A 22,112-nucleotide genomic window follows, 5' to 3' on the forward strand; every position below is an offset into this window, starting at 1 on the left:
GGACTGGCTGCAGGGAAATGTGGGACTGGCAGAGGGAAATGTGGGACTGGCTGCAGGGAAATGTGGGACTGGCAGAGGGAAATGGGGACTGGCTGCAGGAAATGTGGGACTGGCAGAGGGAAATGTGGGACTGGCAGAGGGAAATGTGGGACTGGCAGAGGGAAATGTGGGACTGGCTGCAGGAAATGTGGGACTGGCTGCAGGAAATGTGGGACTGGCTGCAGGGAAATGGGGGACTGGATGCAGGAAATGTGGGACTGGCAGAGGGAAATGTGGGACTGGCTGCAGGGAAATGTGGGACTGGCTGCAGGAAATGTGGGACTGGCAGAGGGAAATGTGGGACTGGCAGAGGGAAATGTGGGACTGGCTGCAGGGAAATGGGGGACTGGCTGCAGGGAAATGGGGGACTGGCTGCAGGGAAATGTGGGACTGGCTGCAGGAAATGGGGGACTGGATGCAGGAAATGTGGGACTGGCAGAGGGAAATGGGGGACTGGCAGAGGGAAATGTGGGACTGGCTGCAGGGAAATGTGGGACTGGCAGAGGGAAATGAAATGTGGGACTGGCAGAGGGAAATGTGGGACTGGCTGCAGCACAGATGTCTGCAAGCAACAATAGGCTGAGCTCAGCCCCACGCTCTGGAGGCAGAGGGGGAAGGGACAAAAAGAAGAAGAAAGGGAAGGGAAAAAGGCAAAGCAGAAAATCATGAGATGACTTCAGCCCCTCGTGACAACATCAAAAGGGAAGAGTCGTAAATTCGGATCCCATTAAGGCCAGGGGGAGCAGGAGAAGCCGTTTTGGGGCTGCAGCTGCAGGTTTGGGGTGGGCAGAGCTCTGTCCTGGGGTTCATCCTCTGTGCCCTGGGGGTGTGGACACGGATTTCCCTCCCTGATTCCCTGAGATCTGGGGGTCCCTGCAGTGTTTGGGGTCTGCATTCCCACTGGGGGCATCTCACAGGATGTGAATCCCTCACACGTGGGGCCGTTTCCACGTTTCCTCTGTGTTCTGCTCTCATCCTTTCCAAAGCCCAACTCCAGTCCCTGGGGATTTGCTCTCTTTGCCTCCTGCTAATTTGGGATAACTGATTGGATACACATTAAAGCCATTGAGGATTTTCTCCCCTGGGGCTTCCCAGGGCATGTCTCACTGTTTTATGCCTTTGTTTAACTGGATAATAATTCCATTTATCATTGTCAACATTTTTTTTTTGGTCTTTCAACCACTTGAGGTTTTTTGCTTAATAATCCAGACTATTATCCTATTGTCCTAGCTGATCATCCAAGACAAAAAGAGGAGGATTTGGAAGGAAATCTCTCATTCTCTTTATTTTTAAGGTGTGAAATAGGTCATGTTTTAAGGTTCATTGTCTGCTGAACTGCATGAAAAGCAAAAATCTTGGCTGAGAGATGCCCACACCAAATATTTCCTGGGCAGGGAATGGAGGTCCCAGGATAAGTGTGGTTTGTGCCTCACAGCTGCAAATCCTGCAGCATCCAGAAAGGGATGTGGCAAATGTGAAAATTCTTTTAAAGAATCCACAAAAGGAGAAGGGAGAAAAACCCCGATTTTTAATGGATTGGGAAAGCCAGGGAGTTCTCATTTTTAAGATATGCAGGACAGCACGTTTTTATTTAAGATTGATTGTGAGTGACAGAAATGTGAGAACTGTGTAATAACGCTGGGGAAAAATATAATAAAATCCTGTTGCTTCCTCACAGCCCCCAGACAATGGCTAATTGTTCTAATTTGGGTCACTCCCCTGCTGTGCTGCAGCAGGAATCCTTCACCAGGGCTCTTTAATCATTAACATTGGCCTCTTTTCCACGGAGCTTGGCCCCAGGGCTCTGCCCATCCCCAGGGATTCTGCTCCTGCAGGAGGAGCAGGGATTCGTTTTTTTAATGAAAACAAATTAATTTGCTCTAACATCTTTATCACCTCCTTTGAGCTCTCTCTCCTTTAGGAGCAGCCCTGAAATCCACTTTGGGGAGCCAAATCTTGCCCATGAGGTGATGCAGGAGGGCAGGCAGTGGCCCCAGGGTTATTTATCCACAATAAACCACAGCCCTGCTCATTTCAGGGTTGTTTTTCCCTGGTGAAATCCCCCTGCCCTGCAGAAAAGCCAGGAAGGTGCTCAGGAGTGGTGGAAGGTGCTGGGTGATGCCTCAGCCACGGGGTCAGGACACAAATCCCAACTCCAGATGTGTGGCTGATGGATCTGTAGGAGCTCAGGAAAAGGGCACATCCCAGCTTTTTTCCCTTTTTTTCCTGTCAGCAGCATCAGCTGGGAAAGCTGGACTCTGTGCGTGTGTGGTCTGTCCCATCTCCCCAGCCCTACCCTGCAGTTTTCCTCCCACAGTTTGAAAACCAGATAAAAAATGCACATTCCCACCCCCTGTGTGATGTTAGAGGGGTCACATCTTGTGTGAGGCTTTTCCTGTGTGTTGTTTCAGGAGAGTTTGCTGCTGGGATTGGGCTCTGGTGGTGAGAAAATGCAATTTTTGTGCTTGGTTGTTGTCCTTTCCATGGAAAGGGCACTCGGGGTTTCCCAAAACCCAGCCCTGTGGGATTCAGGCTGTGCAGGTTGAGGTTTCCCTGCCCTCTGACCACAAAAATCAGCTTTGTATTGACCTTCCATGAGTGATGTGATGAAGACTGATGGAAATGTGGCAGAAAGAGATTTTGGCCTCGATTTTGATGTTGTGGGAATTGCTTCACCCCTGGAAGCAGCAGGATCTGCCCAGAGGGGTTTGTGACTTTTTTTCCATCATTCCTGAGGGTGCTGATGGTGCAGAGATGTTATCCCAAGGCAGAGGGAGCATCCCACAGGAATTCATCACTCCCCTCATCCCAGGGGTCTCCCCATTCCCCAAGAGGTTCAAACCTTGCCAGCACGAGCTGGGCTGCTTTTAAAGCTGCTTTTAAAGCTGATTTTTACACTGATTCCCTTTCCAAACAAGCTCTTGGGCTCAGTCCCACCAGGGTGTGTGTGTCAGCTCCAATTATTTCCTGATAGATTTGGATCAGGAACAGGGAAAAGCTTTTGTTTTTGTTTTGTTTGGAGCCCTTGGCACAGCCCCAGAAAGTCCTTTCTCCTGCACACAAGTTTTGGGGCTGCAGAGATTTGGGTAAAAAACCTAAAAAATTGAGTTTTCTGAAGCACAGTTTGTGGGAATGAGATGTGCAGAAGGAAGGAGCCCATCCTGTGCCTTAGGAGGGCTCTGAAATGGGAATTTTATTTATTATTATATTTATTTTCTTATCACAAAGTTGATAAAGTGTGCAGGAATCATGTGCTCTAAATCATTTATTAAAGCCCCCAAAATAGAAATATCTCAGGATCTACAGGGCTTGGGATGTGAGCTTGTGAAGAAAAAGGGCTGAAAGGGTGGGGATGCTGGATGTGGAGAAAGGATTAAAATATTCCTTGTCCTGCTCCTGCACCAGCATGGATGGGCTGGCTTTGCTTTGGGCTGAATTATTCAGGAATTGGTTTGATGGGAAGTTCAGGCCTGAGCTTTCCTTGGCCATCTGGAGGTCTTGAGGGGAAAAAAAACCTCATTAAAGACCTCAAAAAACCTCATTGGAGAGGCAAGATGGCCATGACACACCTGAACCAGCAAAAATTTGTGGGTTTTTTATTTTACTTTCTCAGCTTCTCCACGTTCCTCTTGTGAATCATTTCACTTCCCCAACGCTTCAGCTGGGATAATGCTGGAGACAGCTTGAATTGTCTCTTGCAGGGTTATTTTGGAGGAAATTTGCAGCACAAAATGCCAGCAATGTCCTTCCCCCTCAGGATTTTAACACTTTGTTTCCTTTTCAACATTGGTTATTCAGGAAGGCCTCGGAGCTGGAAACCCCCACTCCTCCCTCAGGGTGGATCTGCTGTTTCAGGGGCTGCAATGCTTAAAAATCAAAATAATAATTAAAAAAAAAAAGAAACAGATTAAATGAAAGCAGCTGGCACCTGGCAGGTAAAAAATTAAATATATATAGAGAGAGGTGTCAAAATCTGTGGTGTTTTCTTCTCATGTTGGGGCGGGTGCTTCTACAGCCGGGAAGGTGTTGCTGGCAGTGTTGCCTTCCCAAAATGTTTTGAGGCTCTAATTAAAGAATTGCCTGCTTTTCCAGGCTTTCCTGTGGGAAACATGAGGTAAAATGTTGCTTTTCTTTATTTTCTCAGTGTTCATTCCACAGGTTGAGCCTCTCAGGGTTCATCCAGGCCCGGGGTTGGTTTTTGCCACAGGGCCTGCAGTGGGAGAGGAGCTGTGGGAGCGCCTGAGGGATGAAATTTGTGGGATAAAAACTCAGATTTTGGGTTCAGCTTGGTGGTGAATGAGGGGTTGAAAAGCAGGGGTTTAAATGTGTCCTATAAACCCAGATTTCCTGGGCAATTTCTGCCTGAAATCCCCTGGCACTGCTGCCCTCAGTGCAGGTGGAGCTGGGCAAGCACCACCCTGGAATTATCAGGGAAAACACCCTGGAATTATCAGGGAAAAATCAGCTGGAAATTCAGCTTGTGATTCATGGGAATCACCATGATATATCTGGGAACAAACCCTCCCAATTTATATTAAGTCTTCATTCTTACAGTGGAGTCAAACCCCACAAATCCTGGTTGATATTTCTGCCTCAGCCACCTGCAGTGATGTCCTGGCTTTGTGGTTGTTGTGTTTTTTGGTTTTTTTACCCTGAGAAAACCTGTAGTGGTTGTTGTGTGTTTTGGTTTTTTTACCCTGAGAAAACCTGCTGTAATTGTTTCCCTGTACACCCCCAAGTGATTTGTCAAAATCCCAATTGCTCCCAGGTAATTCAATATTTATGATGTCTTCATAAGGCTGGTCCCGCTCCACTGATGCAGAGGTGAGGGGGTGAATAAATTGCATAAATTTCATAAATTAGGGGGCAAAATCTGAGCTGTCAGGGAGGATGTGAAGGCAGCAATAATTGGCTGTCCAGGCAGAGGAGATGCAGAACCTTCCTCAGGTTTTTCCCAGAAAATCCTGAGCCATGCCCATGGCTGAGCAGCCCAGGCTGCCTGTTTATTGTAGGGTTTCATCTTTAATTCCTGTGTCTTCCCTAATGATCTAACATTTCGATAAAACCAGGCAGACAGCACAAATTGTCGCATTTTGAATCTTTTTTTATCATTATTGATCTTTCAGTCAGGCTCATCTCTGCCTGTGACCTTTCAGAGAGCAAGAGAGGCACTGCAGGATGGGTGGTTGGAATTTCTGGAATGCAGATCATCTGTATGAAAATCCTGGAGTTTATTTTATAAAAATAAAGACTGGGTTTTATTTTGTTTTATTTTTAGGACCCAAAATTTCTAGACCCAAATCCTTAGAAACTGTCAGAGCTGAAGTTTTCCAAGCCCAGCATCCCTTGGGATGAAAATTTGATCCAAAATCAAGAAGACGCCACATTTCTTCATGTTTTATTTTTTCTAACAATTAAATGTTGTGAGATTTTCTCTTCCCAAGACTCCATCAGCTCACAAAGCTGCTGGGAAGTGATTTTGGGTGGTAATGAATGGGTGATTTAACCAATTTTAATCAATCTCTGCCAGATTTTTGCGCTGGAAGCTGTTGCGTGGTGTCGGATGGTAATGGTGGGATAATAACAAGATGATGATGATGATGGTGATGATAATGATGATAATAATAATAATAATAATAATTCCTGCAGAATCTTAGCACTCAGAGAAGTTTTTCCCTCCTTTCTAGATGGTTTTAAGGGTGGTCCCTCAAGGTTTCCCAGCTCCAGCTGGAGCCACTCTGGGCTCGGGGCAGCCCCTGGGTGTGGTGGCAGTGCTGCAGAGCTCTCACCCCGTGTCCTTTCCGTGTTTTTGCAGGAAGGGGACTCCCTGGGAGCCATGGAGAAGCTCTGCAGGCAGCTCACCTACCACCTGAGCCCCCACTCGCAGTGGAGACGCCAGGGCATCATGAAGAGGAAGCCGCAGTCCTGGTGAGTCCCTGCTGGCTCCCAGGCTGGCCTTGCCACCCCTCAGGGGCTGGGGAGTTTTCCACGATGCTTGTGGCAAAGGTGGGAGCTGCCTGTTGCTCCCTGCAGCCACAGGAGATGCAAATTCACCCTGCTCGGAGCTGGGGTGTCCCAACCTCCAGAATTCTCCTCCCTCTCCAATCTCACCAGCATTTCCCACATTTATGGTTCCTTCATGCTCTCCCAGAGGTGTTTCCCTCTATTTCCATCTTCCTTTCCCTGCTGAACAGCACTTCAGTGCCTGGGGAGGAGGAATGGTCTGGAAAACCTGAGCCATCCGTCCTCCAAACATCCCTTGCCTCCCAAACTGCTCCAAGAGCTCCTAATTAGCTGGTAATTAATGTACAAGCACGTGTCACCATTCACACCGTGGCTTGCAGTGCACAGAAGGAATTTTGTTGTTAAAAACAGGAAAAAATAACCCAAATCCCCTCCTCATCCAGCTCCTCAGCAAAGCATTCCCATCTGGTGTCATCTTGGATCCACAGAGCTGAGAAACCTGTGGATGAGCCTGATGAGAATGGAAAGGGCTGCTTGTTTTCCTTATGTTGGGCATTATATATTTATTATTTTTGCTTAAGGAAGCGAGAAATAGAAACAAAGCTGCAATCTGGGAGAGTCAGGATTTGTATCCAGGTGCAGGCTCGTGGTCCCAGGAGAGTTTTGGTTGTAGTGGAGCTGTAGTAGGAATTAATCCAATGAAAAAAACTGGGATAGGTAAAGAGAAGGGAGGAGTGGTCACAGGAAGAAAAAAAGACACAAGGAAATCAAGGATTGAGTGGCCAAATAGGATTAGGAGCACATTTCCCAGGGATCTGGCTTATCATCCTCACAAAGTGATGCCCTGAGAGAGCAAAACGTGGAGAAATGTATTTCACTGGCAGCATTAGGAGAAATGTATTTCACTGGCAGTGTTACCCACATTTCTGGTGGGTTTTAAGGTGTATTGATGGCTAAAATCTGCATTTTCCAATAAAGCAGCAGAAACTGGGGGAGTGTTGGAGCTGCCAGGCTGTGTCCTGGGGGCACACGGAGCTGTAATGACCCAGCAGCTCATTAACCCTCCGGGGTTTCCTCTTAATTAGAGTAGGAAATGCTCACCCCTTATCCCCCCATTGTTCAGGTCCCACTGCTGCTGCATCCGAGCTCTTCACAGCCCCAAACCTCCCGAAATCCTTGGAGATGACAAAACCTCGAGCCCTGCTTTGTGCCGCTCTGTCTTTAATTACCAATCCCCGTCCTTAATCCCCAGCCCGGGATCAGCGCGGTGTGAGCCCAGCCTCGTGCCCGAGATTTGCAAGGCTTTATCTGCAGCTTTTCCTTGCAGCAGCTGGGGAATAGCTGAGGTTTCCCGGGGCTTTAGGGGCAGGGATCAGGTTTTGGGATCAGGTTTTGGGATGAGGTTTTGGGATCAGGTTTTGGCTGCCAGAGAGCCCTGCAGTGACCCAGTGCCAACGTGGGCTGCTGGTTCTGCCCCAGCCAGGCTTTGGAGGGTGGGATTTTCCTGCATTTCTAGTTTAGATGCTCTTTTAGGAGGTGGCTGTGAGTTGAACTCTTTGCTGGAAGGTGAAGTCAGTCTTGTGCTAAGGTTTAAATGCCATAAAACAGGGATTTTATAGCGAGCATCCTGCTCTGGGCTGGGGTTTCCAAGTGCACAAGGGAATTGTGAGCTCCCATTCCCAGGTGCTGGCACTGCCCTGACTCAGCCCTGCTGCCAGGTGTGGCAGGAACTCCCCAATATCACAGATCCACCCTTTTTCATGTGTGTGTTGCAGGGAAAATCGCTTTCCTTCCTCCACACCCACGTATCCACTGCAGGTGGGAATGGGAAGCAGAGCAGCAGCAGCAGCAGGAGGAGGATGGGCACAGAGGATGGAGCTGATTTTTTGGGCCAGGCAGAAGGAGAGAGACTCTGCTTCCTAATCCCAGCTCCTCCCAGGCTGGGTGTGCTCCCTAAATCCAGGCAGACATCCCCAGCCCTGGCACAGCAGCACCCAAACCTCTGCCAAATGACCTTATTTATTTTTTTGGCACGTTGTAAATCTGTCTGGCTCTCCCTCGCTGCCTCCACGCCTCCCTCGGAATACATTCAACATCCAGGGATGAAAATCGGGGGAAAGCCAGCAGCAGCAGGATGGAGGCAGCCTGCTAAAATCATTTCCCTGAGCCTGGCTCTGCTTGGGGACAGGATTCCAGCCCTGGAATCTCCCTGCTCCTGTCGGCATCACAAAGGCAAACCGGGAATCAAAGCTCCTGGGAGCAGGAGGTGTTTCCCAGGGGAAACCATCCCTGGGGATATCCCGGTAGGAATGAGGCAGGAATGCAGCAGAGAGGATGGGGCAGTGGGCAGCAGCTGAAGGAATATCAAATATTCACGTTGTAACTCCAAATTTGCATTCAGATAAACCCATTGTTTTTTATTTTTACACACAGTTCTTGTTAATGCCCCTGTATGAAGCAGGGGAAGAATTCAGGGTGAAGCAGCTCACTTTAAATGGCATTAAATGAGGTCAATCTGGACCTAAATTTGTGGATTTTTTGACCCTGCTGCTGCTCAGAGAAACCCCCAAATGCCCACACCAGGCTGAGCCAATGTGGCATTTTCTGCACTTTCTCACCCCATTTTTTGTTTCACAGCTTCCAGCCCTCACTTGTGCAAATCCCTCAGTGCTGGCACCTGGGAAGAGCCAGGAGCTGATTCCCTTCTCACTTCTCCTGGCTTTTCCAGGTAGTTTTCCTGAGCTGGGTTTTCCTGGGTTTTCCAGCCCATTCTTTTCTTTGCCACTTGCCCTTTCTAGTGACACCTGTGACTCAGCCTGAACTCCTTTCACCCTCTGATGTGAAATCACCTTGAAAACAGCAGGAAAATGAATAATTTGGGGCAGATTTTGGGAACGTGGAGGCTCTGTGAGGCTGTGGCAGATTTAACCCCTGGTTGTCTGAGGGTTGGATGTTCTCCAGGCATTTGGCACCCAGGAGCAGAGACCTGTTGGAACAGAAGGTGTTTGGATTTAGAGATGAATTTACAGAGGTTGAGCAGCTTTATTTTGATGGCAGGAATGATCTTTTACCATCCCACTCCTGATTTCATCAGGGACACAAAACATTTCTGTCCTGCAGGAATGCTGGGTGCTGGGCTTTCATGTTGGCACTGCCTGCTTGCATTGCTTTACAAAGGAAAAAAATTATTCAAAAATGAGTTTTGATGGTGGGAGAAGCCCTTTGGAGAACAGAAAGGGAATGTTTGTGGTGGAAATCCTCCTCTGCTGTGGCAGCTGGTGGGTGAGTGAGAGGAGCTGGAGCTCCTGCAACAAAAGGTCCCTTCAGAGCACCCAGCACAAAGGCAGGTGGTGGGAGGAGGCTGGAGCAGGGGCTCCTGGCCATTGAAATCCCATTTCTGTGTGTGTGTGTGTGCTGGAGCTGCTGCAGAGAGCAGGGAATGTGGGAGTGGAGCCTCTGGGATGTGTGTGGGTGATCCCCTCTCCCTGTGCCCATGGGATGCCATTCCCTGCGCATTCCCTGCACATTCCAGGGCTGGCCCAGGGAGCTGAGGGGACACAGGATGCTCCAAACGCTCACAACTCAGTGGTTTGGGGTGGTGGTGTCGTTTTCCACCTTTTGCAGTGGAAAACAGACAATTCCCAAACCTCTCTGCTCTGTCCAGCATGGCAGAGGCTCTGGGGATGGAGAAAAGCAAAGTTCTGGTTCCTGATGGCTTTTCAGGTTGGGATGCTCAGCCCAGGCTCAGACACACCCTCTGATAAATGTCTAAATGTGAAGGGAAGGCCTGGGGTGACACAGAAATGAGCTGAGATTTTGTGAGAGAGAGAGTGGAAAACCTTTGGGAGACACCTTTGGTTTGGTGGAGTTCACACAGGGCTCAGCCAGTGAAATAAATTGGGAATATTTCCTGTGCTTTGGCAGAAATCTTTGGGAATTTGAGGTGCTGAGGAGCAGCAGGGAGCTGGTCCCCACCCAGCAAATGAGGAGCTTTGATGGGGTTCAGGGCACACAAAGAGGGAAAAAAGGAACTTTTTGAGGTACCAATAAGGAGTTGGGAGAAAAAGTTGGATGTAATTTTATCCCAGGAATGCCCTTTCCATCACCCCTGTCCTCCTCACCTCTCTCTCCCCTCCATGGCCATGGGGCATTGCCTCCATCTGCCCACTTTGGATTTTTATAGCTACTCAAGATGTGACTTTTCTCTTTCTCTTATGGCTGGGCTGGGAACAAGCCCTGATGTGCCCTGTCAGTTCTGTTCCCTCCTCACCCTCTGCTCTGGGCTGCTGCCCTTGAGTTTATTCCCTTTGGCACCTCCCTGCTGCAGGCACAGCCCTACAGCCCCTGCTGTGTCTGTGCTCCCATGGGCTGGGAATGTCCAAGCTGCTCCTTGGCTTGGTGGAAAATCCATTTCCCAGCATTTGGGGCTGATCCTTTGCATTGAGATTTGGGATTTTTTGTAGATTTGAGTGGGGTGGGCAGGTTAAACCTGGGGTTAAATGTGCCCCAGCTGCTTCCCAGAAAAAAAGGGAAAATCCCAACCCTCTGAAACTGGGATGCAGCTCCCTGGAGCTCCTTGGGATGTAGAAATTCCAATGAATCTTGTGCAAAAATGGTGTTTAATGTGCCAATATCTCCTCTGGCAACCCCAGGGTTTTGTGATCATGGTGAAATGTTTTGTCCTGGTGGGAATGGGGTGTGATGTTGGAGAGGAGAGGAGGAGCAGGCCAGCACAGGCTGAGTGGGAAGAAGGGAAGGATTCCATCCAGCTGGAGGTGGATTTCTTGAATGAGAGAGGAATCAAGAAAAAGAAAAGAAAGCTGTGTCATTTTAAAGTCAATAATTTTCAGCATTAAGAGGCTTTGGTGTTAAATAATTCTCTTTTCAGGCTAGTGGGGTGTAAATTCAGGGTGTCCCTGGTTTGTGCTTTATCCCTGGGCAGGGAGGGATGGACCTGGCAGTGCACAGGGATGTCCTGAGCTGCTCCCAGCAGCAAAACAGAGGTGAAAACCACCCAAGGAATTCCTTTTCCACCCAGTTCTCCCTGCTGGATGATGCTGAAGGCCCCAAAAGCCCAGAGAATTCAGGCCAGGCCATTGAGCCCCACTCCAGAGGCTTGGAAGGAAAATGCTGTGATGCTTCTGGTTGAGTTGAAGGAGTCAGAGACTTTTTGGCAGGATGAAAGCAGGGCTAAGCTGTGAACAGATGAAATGCTTGGTGTGGGTGAAAGGTGGAATGCTGCAAAGCTGGGGGAGTAAAGATCTGTGAGGGCTGTGGTTGAGGAATAATTCTGCAGTGTGTGGCTTGTGGCAGTTAAAGGAGCTGCCACCATCAAGGCTGGAAAAACCTTCTGAGATCAAGTCCACCACTAAGCCAAGATCACATCTTTTAAATGCCTCTAGGTATCCTTTAAATAATTTTAAAGCATAAAGGGAGTTATTGTTGATGATATTCTGGGAAAATTCTGATTTTCCTGTGCCTGTTGCAGTGGGAGCTGTAGGATCTGCCCCCTGCTTCCTGGAAAAACTGAGCAAACCACACCAAGCAGGTGGTGCTGAAATCACTCCTTGCCACTGTTTGGCCACCAGACCAGCAGGTTTGGGAGGAATTGAGTTCTTTGTCCAGCTGAGTTTGGCTGGGGGAGAAATTCTCCCTGCCCATGGAGAGGCTGCAGCTGCTGGCACACCTTGCCCAGCCAGGAGCTGCATTTGGAGCTGAGCTGTGAATAATTGATGGCCACTGAAATGCCACCCGGGCTGGTGGCACAGGGCTGGCACATCCAAGGGATTTCAGGTTTCCCACTGGCTCTGTGTGTAAAATGAGCCCTTCCCCTCCCCTTGTGTGGGCTGCCCCCGAATTGAAAACAATTGACCCAAGCTGCAAACCCCATTCCCCTCACACTGATGAATACTGACCCTGACAACATCTCACATTGCTTTTGCTGCTCCTGTCAGCCAGAAATGCTGGAAAATAAACCTGAGGCTGGGCTGGGGTGGTTTAGGGACCAGGACACCCTTCCCCACTGGCTTTTCCCTCACACTTTTGCTGCAGCCTTATAAACTTCAGATTTTTAAGGCACTACCTCGAATTCAAGCCACCTTCATCCTCCTCTTTCCCCTCTCCTCCTGCAGCTCAATGAAGGAATAATGGTGATTTTCCTCCCCTCCCACCTCCTTGCACTTGGGTGCTTGTGCCTCCTTCAATGTGTTTAATTAGAAAAGGCCTTTGATGGTGCAAAGTGTGGGGTTTTAATTTGGTTTTTTTTGGTAATAATTACTCCTCTGCTTCTGGGCAGAGTGGAAATGAGATTTTCCATGGACACATGGCTGGGATTATTTAAATCCATCCCCTCCACTCGGACCGGTAGAAATTGTTATTAAACGAGGGAATCAGCTGGGAAAATAATTCATCCCCCTGCTTGGAAGTGGTCCAGACACTCTGGGATGATTTATTTTGTCTCAAAACAGCCCCTGACTCCTTTTTTTGGGTGGTGAGGGGCAATTGGGGCCTGGAAAGGCATCACTCCCAGCAGCCGAGCCCGTTTAATCCCCAGCCAGCCCAGCCTGGCTGTCACCCCGGGCTGGATTTCCCAATTAAAACCATCAAGCTCCGTGATGAAGCTTTGATGGGCGCTTTTTACATTTATGTGAATGAAGGTGTTTAGTGAGCTCATCCATCACTTTAACTCGGTGAGTTCCCGCCTCCCACTGCTGCTGCTGCCGCTCTCTTTGAATGGAAATAATTTAAAATAACGCTGCCAAAGGGGATGGGGGGGCTGTGTCATCACCAGGGGGTTCTGTCTGTCCCCATGGGTGACACAAACTGGGCTCACCCCCTTCTTCATCCTCACACTCCCCTGGGCTCCTGGGTGGAGGGAAAAAGCCAAACCCTGTGGAGCAGCTGAAGCACAGAAGGTTCTTTTGCATCTCAAAAGGGGATTTTGGCACCTCCAGGAAAAAGCCCAAAGCTTCTGGACGCATTGAGGTTTTTGCAGGCTGTGTTTTGACACATCCCAGCTCAGAGGAGCCCCCAGGCTGATCCCCTTTGTCCAGCCCAGGGTGCAATATGTTCCTGCAGGTGTTTTCCTCTCTCCTTATCCAGGATTAGCACCAGCCTGGGGAGCTGGGGGGGGTTTTGGGATGAATCCACCGTGGGGAGCTGCAGGTCAGTCCTGTGGTGCCCTGGGAGTGAGGATTATCCCTGGGCAGCTCCTGGCCTGGCACAAATGCCCATCTGGAGCCTCTCCTGCATCCCCTCCCTGCTTTCATCAGCTGCTGGCCCCTCCAGTGGGGCTCGTTATCCCAAAGACCATGAGCTGGAGATTTGGGGGAAAAAAAGAAAAAAAAAAGAAAAAAAAATAAGAAAAAGAAAGCATCTGTTGACATAATAATATGGACATAACATGGACAAATCACCGGGGAAGATTTGAAGATTTGTTGTTGTGCTGATCTCTGCAGCAGCGTTCCTGTAACAGTGCCACAAACCCTCATCACTGGTGGGTGCAGAGAGCAGAGAAAAAAAGCAAAATATTGGCATTGTTGGAGCAGAGAAGCCAAACAGGGAGAATCCAGGGAAGGTTTTTTGTGGTTTTCCTGCCTGTCCAGCAGAATTTGCAGTGCCTGGGGATGGGGGAGCTGGGCAGTGTTTGCTGCTCAGAGCCCAGGATCACATCCCTGCTCTGTTTGCACCTCTGGGGGCAGCTGGAGGCTGAAATCCCCCTCCAGCAGGGAAATGACCTGCCAGAAGCAATGGAGGGCTGGGGCAGAGGGAGTTGGCTGTGGGCAGCTCAGGCTGCTCTCCTTGTTTCCCAGATTTTTCCCTTTGTTTGGCTTTGCAGGAATGGCTGCAGTCACTTTCTGCTCCCCCTGGGCTCAGGGAAGGGATTGAAAATGAAATAACTGCACCAAAAACTGTGCCCAGCAGGAACAGCAACCCACAGGGTGCCAGAAATTTCAAATTGAAAAACTCAATTTCAACCTCTGCTGCAGTGACAGAGGAGAGGGATGCTACAAAACCCTCTCATTGGAACAGAAGATGAAAAAGCCACCCCAAAAAAAAATCCCTTTTTCTATAGAAGGCAGCAGCAGTGGGCCAGGTCGTGTCCTGTTATTCCTCACTGGGGGCAGCTGAGGGGACAATGGTGGCTCTGTTCTGCTCAGTCCCAGTGCTTGGTGTTAATGGGAAGCAGATGCACCCCAGGATTGGAATTCCCAAATCAGGGCTGCCAAATCCCAGGGAGCTTGGGAACAGAGTTTGCTTGGCCAGTGAACACCTGGGTGCTGAAAACCAGGTGAAACAAAGCTTTTTTGGCTTGATAGACATGCAAATTCTGATTTAAAAAAAGCTCTTTTGGCTCAATAAATGTACAAATTCTGATTAAAACCTGGCCAAACATCAGGTGAGAGGTTCTTGGCTGCCTCACTGTGTCCATCTCTCCTCCTTTGGCTGCTGCAGCTCCTCCAGCACAAATCCCTGGATGTTCCTCAGGATGCTCTGGAGGAGCTTCCTGACCCCTTGGATGTGGTTGGAGGCTGAAATAAACAGGGCCAGGAGACTTCTTCTCCTTTTTAATGCCTTTATTAAAAGTGATCAAAAAAAAAAGTGATTAAAAGTGATTTTTGTAACTTTTTCTCACAAAAAAATATTATTGTTCATTTTTGTTCATAACAGAGGCCACCAGCCCCACAGACCCATCCCATGGGTCCCTGTCCCCCAAACCACATCAGGAGTTTCCCTTTGCTCCATCCCTCTTTGCCTTCACTTGGAGCCCAGAGCTGCTGGGATTTTGGTGGGAAGGGCAGGATTTAGGGTCCTGCCAAGGATTTGGGGGGAAAAAGGGGAAAACAGGGGGTGATGGCAGCTGCTGGCTGTGGGAACAACCCCTTGCCAAGGAGGGAGGGGACAGCAGGACCCTGGAGCCGGGCTGGCTCTGGCTCTCATCAGAGCAAGAGGGGACCTCAGCCTAAACTCTTCCAAATGTCATCTGTGCTCCGAGAAAATAAACATTTTAGGGAAAGCCAAGCCCCAGGCACACATTTTGGCAGCTGATCGCTCCCTAATTGCAGGAAGAGCAGTTGGGAGAGGGGTTTTGGGGTTTTATTTTTTTTGTTGTTGTTTTATTTTTTCGGTTTCTGATGAGAAAACTGGGCTGGAGGATCAGAGTTGGAATTTCTCTCCCCACCCCCAAAAATCCTGGGGTTTTCCCTTTTGTATGAATGGAATTCAGCTTATTTCAAGGGACAGGAAACACAAAGAGCCTCTGCTAAGTATGAACTTCAAACCCTCAGCGAGGGCCTGGATACAGGGAGTTCTCCACGAATTTTTTTGGGTTTTTTTTTTGTTGTTTGACAGCACCAGGGGCAGATTTGAGGGCTGGGAGAGGATTTTGGTGAATTGGAGCCGTTGCCTCTCAATTCTGGCTGTTCCTGGGTGTTTCCCCCATCCCAGAACTCCTGAGGCTCTGCAATGGGATGGGGATAATTAACACCAGCCCCGGTTTCCATCGACGTGGCAAAACTCAGTTTGTGGTGAGGGGACAGAGCAGGAGCAGCCACGCTCTGCTCTCATTTTTGGGGTCACATCCAGCTTCTTAATGGGGTCATTCCTTCCAGAAATCAAACAAAGCACCAGCAAAACCAAAGGGAGAGGCTGGAATTAATGGGTTTTAGGGAAATCTCCATCTTGCTTTTCCAGAAAAATGCAGGAATCCTGGCCAGCGCTGCTGTTCTCCATCACATCCCTCTCCCTTTTCTTTTTCCTCCTCTTCTTTCACTTTTTTTACACATGTTGGCAGCCAGTTGGGTGTTTTTATGAGCAAATTATTAGGAATTTCTTTTCCTGTGGCCTCTTCCCTTTGGATACTGAGGGCTGCAAATGGATTTAAAGGTCCTTTTCCTAACCAGCCCTGCTTCCTCTTTTCTTAGTGGGGAATTGCTCATGTAAATCCAGCATTATTTGGGTACTTTTGTATCTCCTCAGTCATAAAATTTCCCTTCCAAGATCCTTTCCAGCCCTTTTTTTCCCCTCCTGTGCTAGAATCTGAAGAAAATGCTGTTTGTTTTATGGCAAACTCTCATTTATTGTAACACAAATCCTTATTTTGGGCCAATTCTCTTCCAGGGAGTCATTTCCAGAAGCAACAAGCCCAGGATGTTTTCCTTTGAATTGCTGATTGCTTTTCTCTGTGCAAATTGCCTCTCCTGCAAAATCCAGGTTCTATCAGCTGCAGCTCCTTATTCCCCTGGAGTGGAGTTTGCTGGGAAAATTCCAGCAATTTCTGTATAAAATCATAGGTTTGGGAGCAAATTGGATCGTGGGGAGGGTGATATAAATACATTTTATTTTGGGGAGGATGGGATAGGAAAATGGAGCTCTCCAACAGCAGCAGATTTACTTTTATTTTTTTTTTCCCCACTAAATTAAATAGAGTTATAATTATAGCAAAGCATTTTGATTGCTCCCAAGTGTTTATTTTTAGCATTTTGTTTAGCAGGAAATAAAAACAAATTGAGAGGGGGGGAGGAATGATGGTTCTGAAACAGAGCAAGGAGCTTTCCCTTCCCTCCCCATCCCAACCTGCATGCAAATGAGCTGTATGCAAATGAGCTGTATGCAAATGAGCTGCTAATTGTCCCTGCTGGAGATTTCGATGGGGGGATAACAGAAATCCAATTTCTGAGCAGCTCCTGGCGTTTCATGGGGTCCCTTTGCTGAGGGACACTGAGGGACAGGGGGACAGGGGAGGGACAGGGGGACAAGGCTGGGTGGCATTTCCATGGGATCATCCTGGGAAAGCCCTCCCAGGTCAGGGAGTCCAGTGTGACCCCAGACACTGCTCTTGGGTGACACTGTGAGGGGACACTGCTCTGTGAGGGGACACTGCTCTGTGAGGGGACATTGCTCTGTGAGGGGACGCTGCTCTGTGAGGGGACACTGCTGTGTGAGGGGACATTGCTCTGTGAGGGGACACTGCTCTGTGAGGGGACATTGCTCTGTGAGGGGACATTGCTCTGTGAGGGGACGCTGCTCTGTGAGGGGACGCTGCGCTGTGAGGGGACACTGCGCTGTGAGGGGACGCTGCTCTGTGGGATGGCGTTTTTGGGTGACATTGTTCTGTGAGGTGACACTGCTCTGTGAGGTGATGTTTTTGGGCGACATGGCTCTGTGTGGTGACACTGCTCTGTTGGGTGACACCTCTCTTGGGTGACTCTGCCCTCTTGGGTGACACTGCTCTGTGAGGTGACCCTGCTCTGTGGGATGTCACTGATCTGTGGGATGACACTTTTGGGTGACACTGCTCTGTGAGGTGACCCTCCTCTGTGGGGTTTCACTGCTCTTGGGTGACATTATGAGGTGACATTGCTCTGTGAGGTGACACTTCTCTGCATGGTGACGCTGCTCTGTTGGGTGACACCTCTCTTGGGTGTCCCTGCTCTGTGAGGTGACACTGTGGGCTGTCCTTGCTCTGTGGGGTGACACTGTGGAGTGTCCCTGCTCTGTGAGGTGACATTATGGGGTGTCCCTGCTCTGTGGGCTGTCCCTGCCCTGTGAGGTGACACTGTGGGGTGTCCCTGCTCTATGAGGTGACACTGGGGGCTGTCTCTGCTCTGTCCCTGCTCTCCAGTGTCCCTTTGTCCCACAGCCCGAGGTGGAGCCTTGTGGCTGTGGGAGTGCCCAGCGCTCACCCAGGATAAAATTCCTTCTCCTTGCTGTTTGTATCCAGAGTTTTGGGCTCTGTCCCCACGGAGGGGCTGGTCTGGGGTCCCTGTGGGTCCCTTGCTGCCCACACCATTCCCTGGATCAGAGCTGTCAGCCACAGCTCCTGACTCTGATCCTTCTGCTGGCCAGGGTTTGTGGATGGAGCCCTCCCAGGAGCCCAGAATTCCCTTTTGCCATGCAAACCCCTGGCCTGGAGCTCGGTGTGGAGCCGAGGGAATTGGGGATTTGGGGATTTGGGGATTTGGGGAGCTGTGAGAGCCCAGAACAGCACAGGAGGTCACTCTGGGGTCCTGCTGCCATAGGGACAATTTTAGCTTTCCCTCCAGGTTTGCTTCAAAATTCCTGAGCTGAATCCAAGGAGCAACCCAAAATGTTTGGGGATATTTATTTATTTATTTTTTCAACATGCTGTTTAGGGTTGTGTTTCCCACAGAGCATTCCCAGCAGGCACAATCATTTTATAAACACATTAAAGTTAATTTTGATGCCACATTTCAGGGCCAGGCTGTGCAACCTGCCCTTCCTACCCTCCAAAATCCAGCACTGTGCAGGAGGAGCAGGCTGGAATTTGGGCAGCCCAGGGATGATGTTGTAACAGGGATTTTGGGAGTTTCTGCCATGAAAAGTGCAAACCTTGGCAAAACTGGGAAAGCTCTTGGAACAAGAAGAGAGCACAATAATTAATCCCCACTGGTGCTTTCTTAACAGCAAAGACTTAGGAATTTTTAATGAATTTATTGGTAAGCTCAAAAGGAGCTTTAAAGTTCCATATTTTGAAATTTATGTATTTTAAAAATCCTCTTTACCCTGGGAGTCTCTGAGGAGGGAAATCTTTCCAAGCTGTGGGGAGCAGAGGCTTTAAACTGTGCTGTTTATAAACTTTTTAATAAACCTTTGTGACCACAGAGCTGGGGCAATCCCAGCAGTGCCCACACTGGGTTTGTGTAAAATTCAGTTAAAAAAAAAAAATAAGGATGAACCCAAAGGAGGAATTTCCTGGCTCTAAATTTTGGAGAATTTGGCAACTCCAATTCTGGTCACTCCATTTGGGTGAATTGCAGAATTTTGATTGCTCTTCAATTTCAGTCAATCCACAGCCAATTATTTATTTATTTATTTATTTATTCCTTTATTTTTAAATCCTCCCATGACTTTGGATGTTCTCAGCCACAGCAGTGCCCTGTCCACTTGGGACCTCCACAAAGTCCTTGATCTCAGGGATATCCCATGGCTCCAGGTTAATTTGAGCTCCTTTTATCCCCTAAGAATTCAGTCTTTCAGCATCAGCAGGTGTCCTCAGATCCTGCATTAAGAGGGGTGAAAAAAGAGCATTTCATTCTCATTTCTGTTTTATTCATCCTATTATATGGATATATTTTATAATATATAAATAAAATCTAAAATAATAATATGTAATTATAGAAAATATAAATTAATATAATATAATATAATATAATATAATATAATATAATATAATATAATATAATATATAAAATAACAACATATAATTATAATATAAATATGCAAATTAACATAATAAATAACAACAAATCAATACAATAAAAATAATAAAAATATAAAATAAGTATATAATTATAATATAAACATATAAACTAATATAATAAAAATAAATCTATGCAATATAAATAATATAAAATATAAAATAATAAATAAGTATAATATAAAATAGTATGGGCTATTCAATATACAATATGTTCTTATCAAGTCACATTCCCTCTTTCTGCTAAATAATTATGTAATAATTATTTATTATTCAAGACAAATAATCAAGAAAAATGTATTTATTTGTCTTGATTCCTCCTCTGAGGGTGGGGATTCTCAGCCCTTTATTCACAATTCTCACTGATTTTACAGCATTTGTTTTTATTCCATCCTTTCCCAGTCTCTACTCCAGTGTTTGACTGCCATCATTTGGAACAGGGATTTTGAAAAAAGATTTATTGCTGGTCCTTGCTGCCACCATTATTTCAGACAAATCTTTTATCTCAGGATTTTATCTTTCTTTTGTTGCGTTGGATTTTTTTGGGTGACTCATTACACCCAATAATGTTTCACTGCCATTTTCATCAATACTTTTCTCACCAGGTGTCTCTCTAAATTCCCTGCTGGAATTCCTCACTCTCTGGGGCTGCCTCTTCCTTTTCCCTGAGCTGTTCCTTTGCAGGGAATTGGGTTGAACATCCCAATTTTCCTTCAGAACACGACACAAGTCACGATTTGTGCAGCGCTTGAGAGCAGTGCCGTGAATTCAGAGCAGGAGGAAACCCCTTTCTTTTCATTCCCTTTGATCTGAACATCAATATTTCTGTTGATGACAACATTTTCTGATCTGATTCCATGGCACAGAGCTTTTAGCTCAGCGTGAGTGGGGATAAATCAGCATCCTGCCAGTGTGGGAGCTTAGGGAAGGGCTCTATTCCCAATCCTGGTGTTATATTGGGCAAAACCCCAGCTGGGGGGAAGAAAAAAAAATCAGTGTTTTCCCTATGGAACAGCCTTGTAAAATGTGAGGATGAAACCAAGTGGGTGTAACTGATCCCCCACTAAAGCTCACAGGGATTTGTTTAATGGTTAAGATTTTCCTCCTGGGATTTGGGGCCAATTTTCTGGCAGGGCTGGGAGCTTTTCCAGCTGTTTGTTAACATAAATATCCCTCTCATTTCCATGTTCTGCCTCAGAAGTGCTTGGATGTGATCCTGTTTGGGGTTTGTTTGCTTGGTTCCCCATGACAGGAGGGCAGAGCCTCCCCCAGGAGCAGCCCCCCACTCTGCCCCGGGGGTTCAGGGGGTCTTTGTGCTCATCTGCAGGGTGAGAAGGCAGCGTGGGAAGGGAATCAGGCAATCTGTCCCACTGGGGATCTGCCACATCCCTCTCAGGGGGAAAGGATGGAACCCCAGGGAGAAATCCCCTTTTCCTGCCTGGCACAAATCCCATACGTGCTCTGAGGGAAAGGACAAACGTGCAGCAATTCTGAAAGCAGCTGAAAATAGGAAAAAGAAAAATAAAAAAGAGCTGTCCTGAAGCTGTCCCCATTCCCCCTTTGTTATCTCCTTAACTTTGCTTATTTAAATCCACACCAGAAATCCCACAGGAAAAAATGGATCAAACCAGGATCAAGCCTGGCTGTGGTGCTGATGAATGGTTATCACTGATTCCCAGGGGTGCTCTGTGCTTGATTTGGGGGTGAGGTGCTGCTTTGGTGCTCAAAGACTGCAAGACAAGAGGAATTTGGGGTTTTTTGCTGGGTAAATCTTGTTTCTGAGGCATCACCTTGATCCCACGTGGGGCTGCTCCCAAAAATGATGTGGCTGTAGATGTCCAGGAGAAGCAGCTGCCAACACCAAATTACAGCTCTGGGTGTGGAGTAGCTCTGGATTTAACTGGTACTCAACTCATGGGCATGGATTTTTGGGGTAAAACTCCCCTTTTTTCCCTACTTTGGAATCTCTGGGCAGTCATCCCTCATGGGCAGCTTGGAAAAACCAGTCCCAGAGCAGCAGCATCACAGAATCCTGCACAGCATCATTCCTGGGCAGCTCAGGAGACACCTGAGGCCACCAGGCTGACACAGCAGGCACAGAGCTGCTTCCACCCCCTCAGGCACCCAGGATAATTCATTAAAAACATCCTCAGCACCTGGTTTGCCAGCAGGGCTTTGCTGGAGTTAAACTGAGCTGTGAAACTCCAGCCTAGCTTGTGCTCATGAATCTCTGAGATTGTGAGAATTCATGTATTGATCTGAGGGTTAATGTATTGATCTGAGGGTTAATGTATTGATCTGAGGGTTAATGTATTGATCTGAGGGTTTATTGTAGGGTTCATCTCCTCTAGAAAGGAGAGAACAGGTCTCACACACTGGCCATGACATCAAACCACCCTGCAGGTGTCTGTGCCTCCTTTGCTGAGTTTGGGGTCTCACTTTCCCACCTGTGCAGCTGAGAGGACACAAACGTGTCCTCCTGCTCCAGAGCTTCCCAGTGGGAAATGTCCCACAGCAATTCCTCCTAACCAAGGGCTTCTCACCCTTTTAATGCAGCAGGAGAGGCTCTGAAAAGCCAGGATGGCCTCTTTGTGCCAGGGCTGGTAAAAATGAGCTTTGCACTCCTGCAGGATGGGGTTGGGATGTGGGATCCTCATCAAACAGCCCTGGAATGTCCCAGTGAGCCCCAGCAGCACAGACAGCCCTGCAGAAGAGCTGCTGGAAAAGGGACAGTGCCCTTTTCTGCCCCACAGATGGGGCAACTGAGAGCTGTTTTAAAAACTTTTATTCCGTTTTCAGTCTCATGAGAAGGGTGAGACAATACAGGTGTTAAAATTCATGCCATCACAATCAGAGGCAAACTGTTTTTAAATTACAACGCATTATAAGT

At 47.9% G+C, this 22,112-nt stretch overlaps 1 protein-coding gene across 1 annotated transcript in view; it reads left to right on the plus strand.

The window, feature by feature from the left end:
- Positions 1-22,112, plus strand: part of LRRC75A (leucine rich repeat containing 75A) — a 60,498-nt gene that overhangs the window by 34,488 nt on the left and 3,898 nt on the right. The window contains exon 3 of the mRNA XM_064729430.1: positions 5,855-5,967. Within this exon, the coding sequence (XP_064585500.1) occupies positions 5,855-5,967 (113 nt within the window). The remainder of the gene's footprint in view (positions 1-5,854; positions 5,968-22,112) is intronic.

The sequence above is a fragment of the Zonotrichia leucophrys genome, chromosome 19 (genome assembly GCF_028769735.1).
Source record: "Zonotrichia leucophrys gambelii isolate GWCS_2022_RI chromosome 19, RI_Zleu_2.0, whole genome shotgun sequence".
NCBI lineage: Eukaryota > Metazoa > Chordata > Aves > Passeriformes > Passerellidae > Zonotrichia > Zonotrichia leucophrys.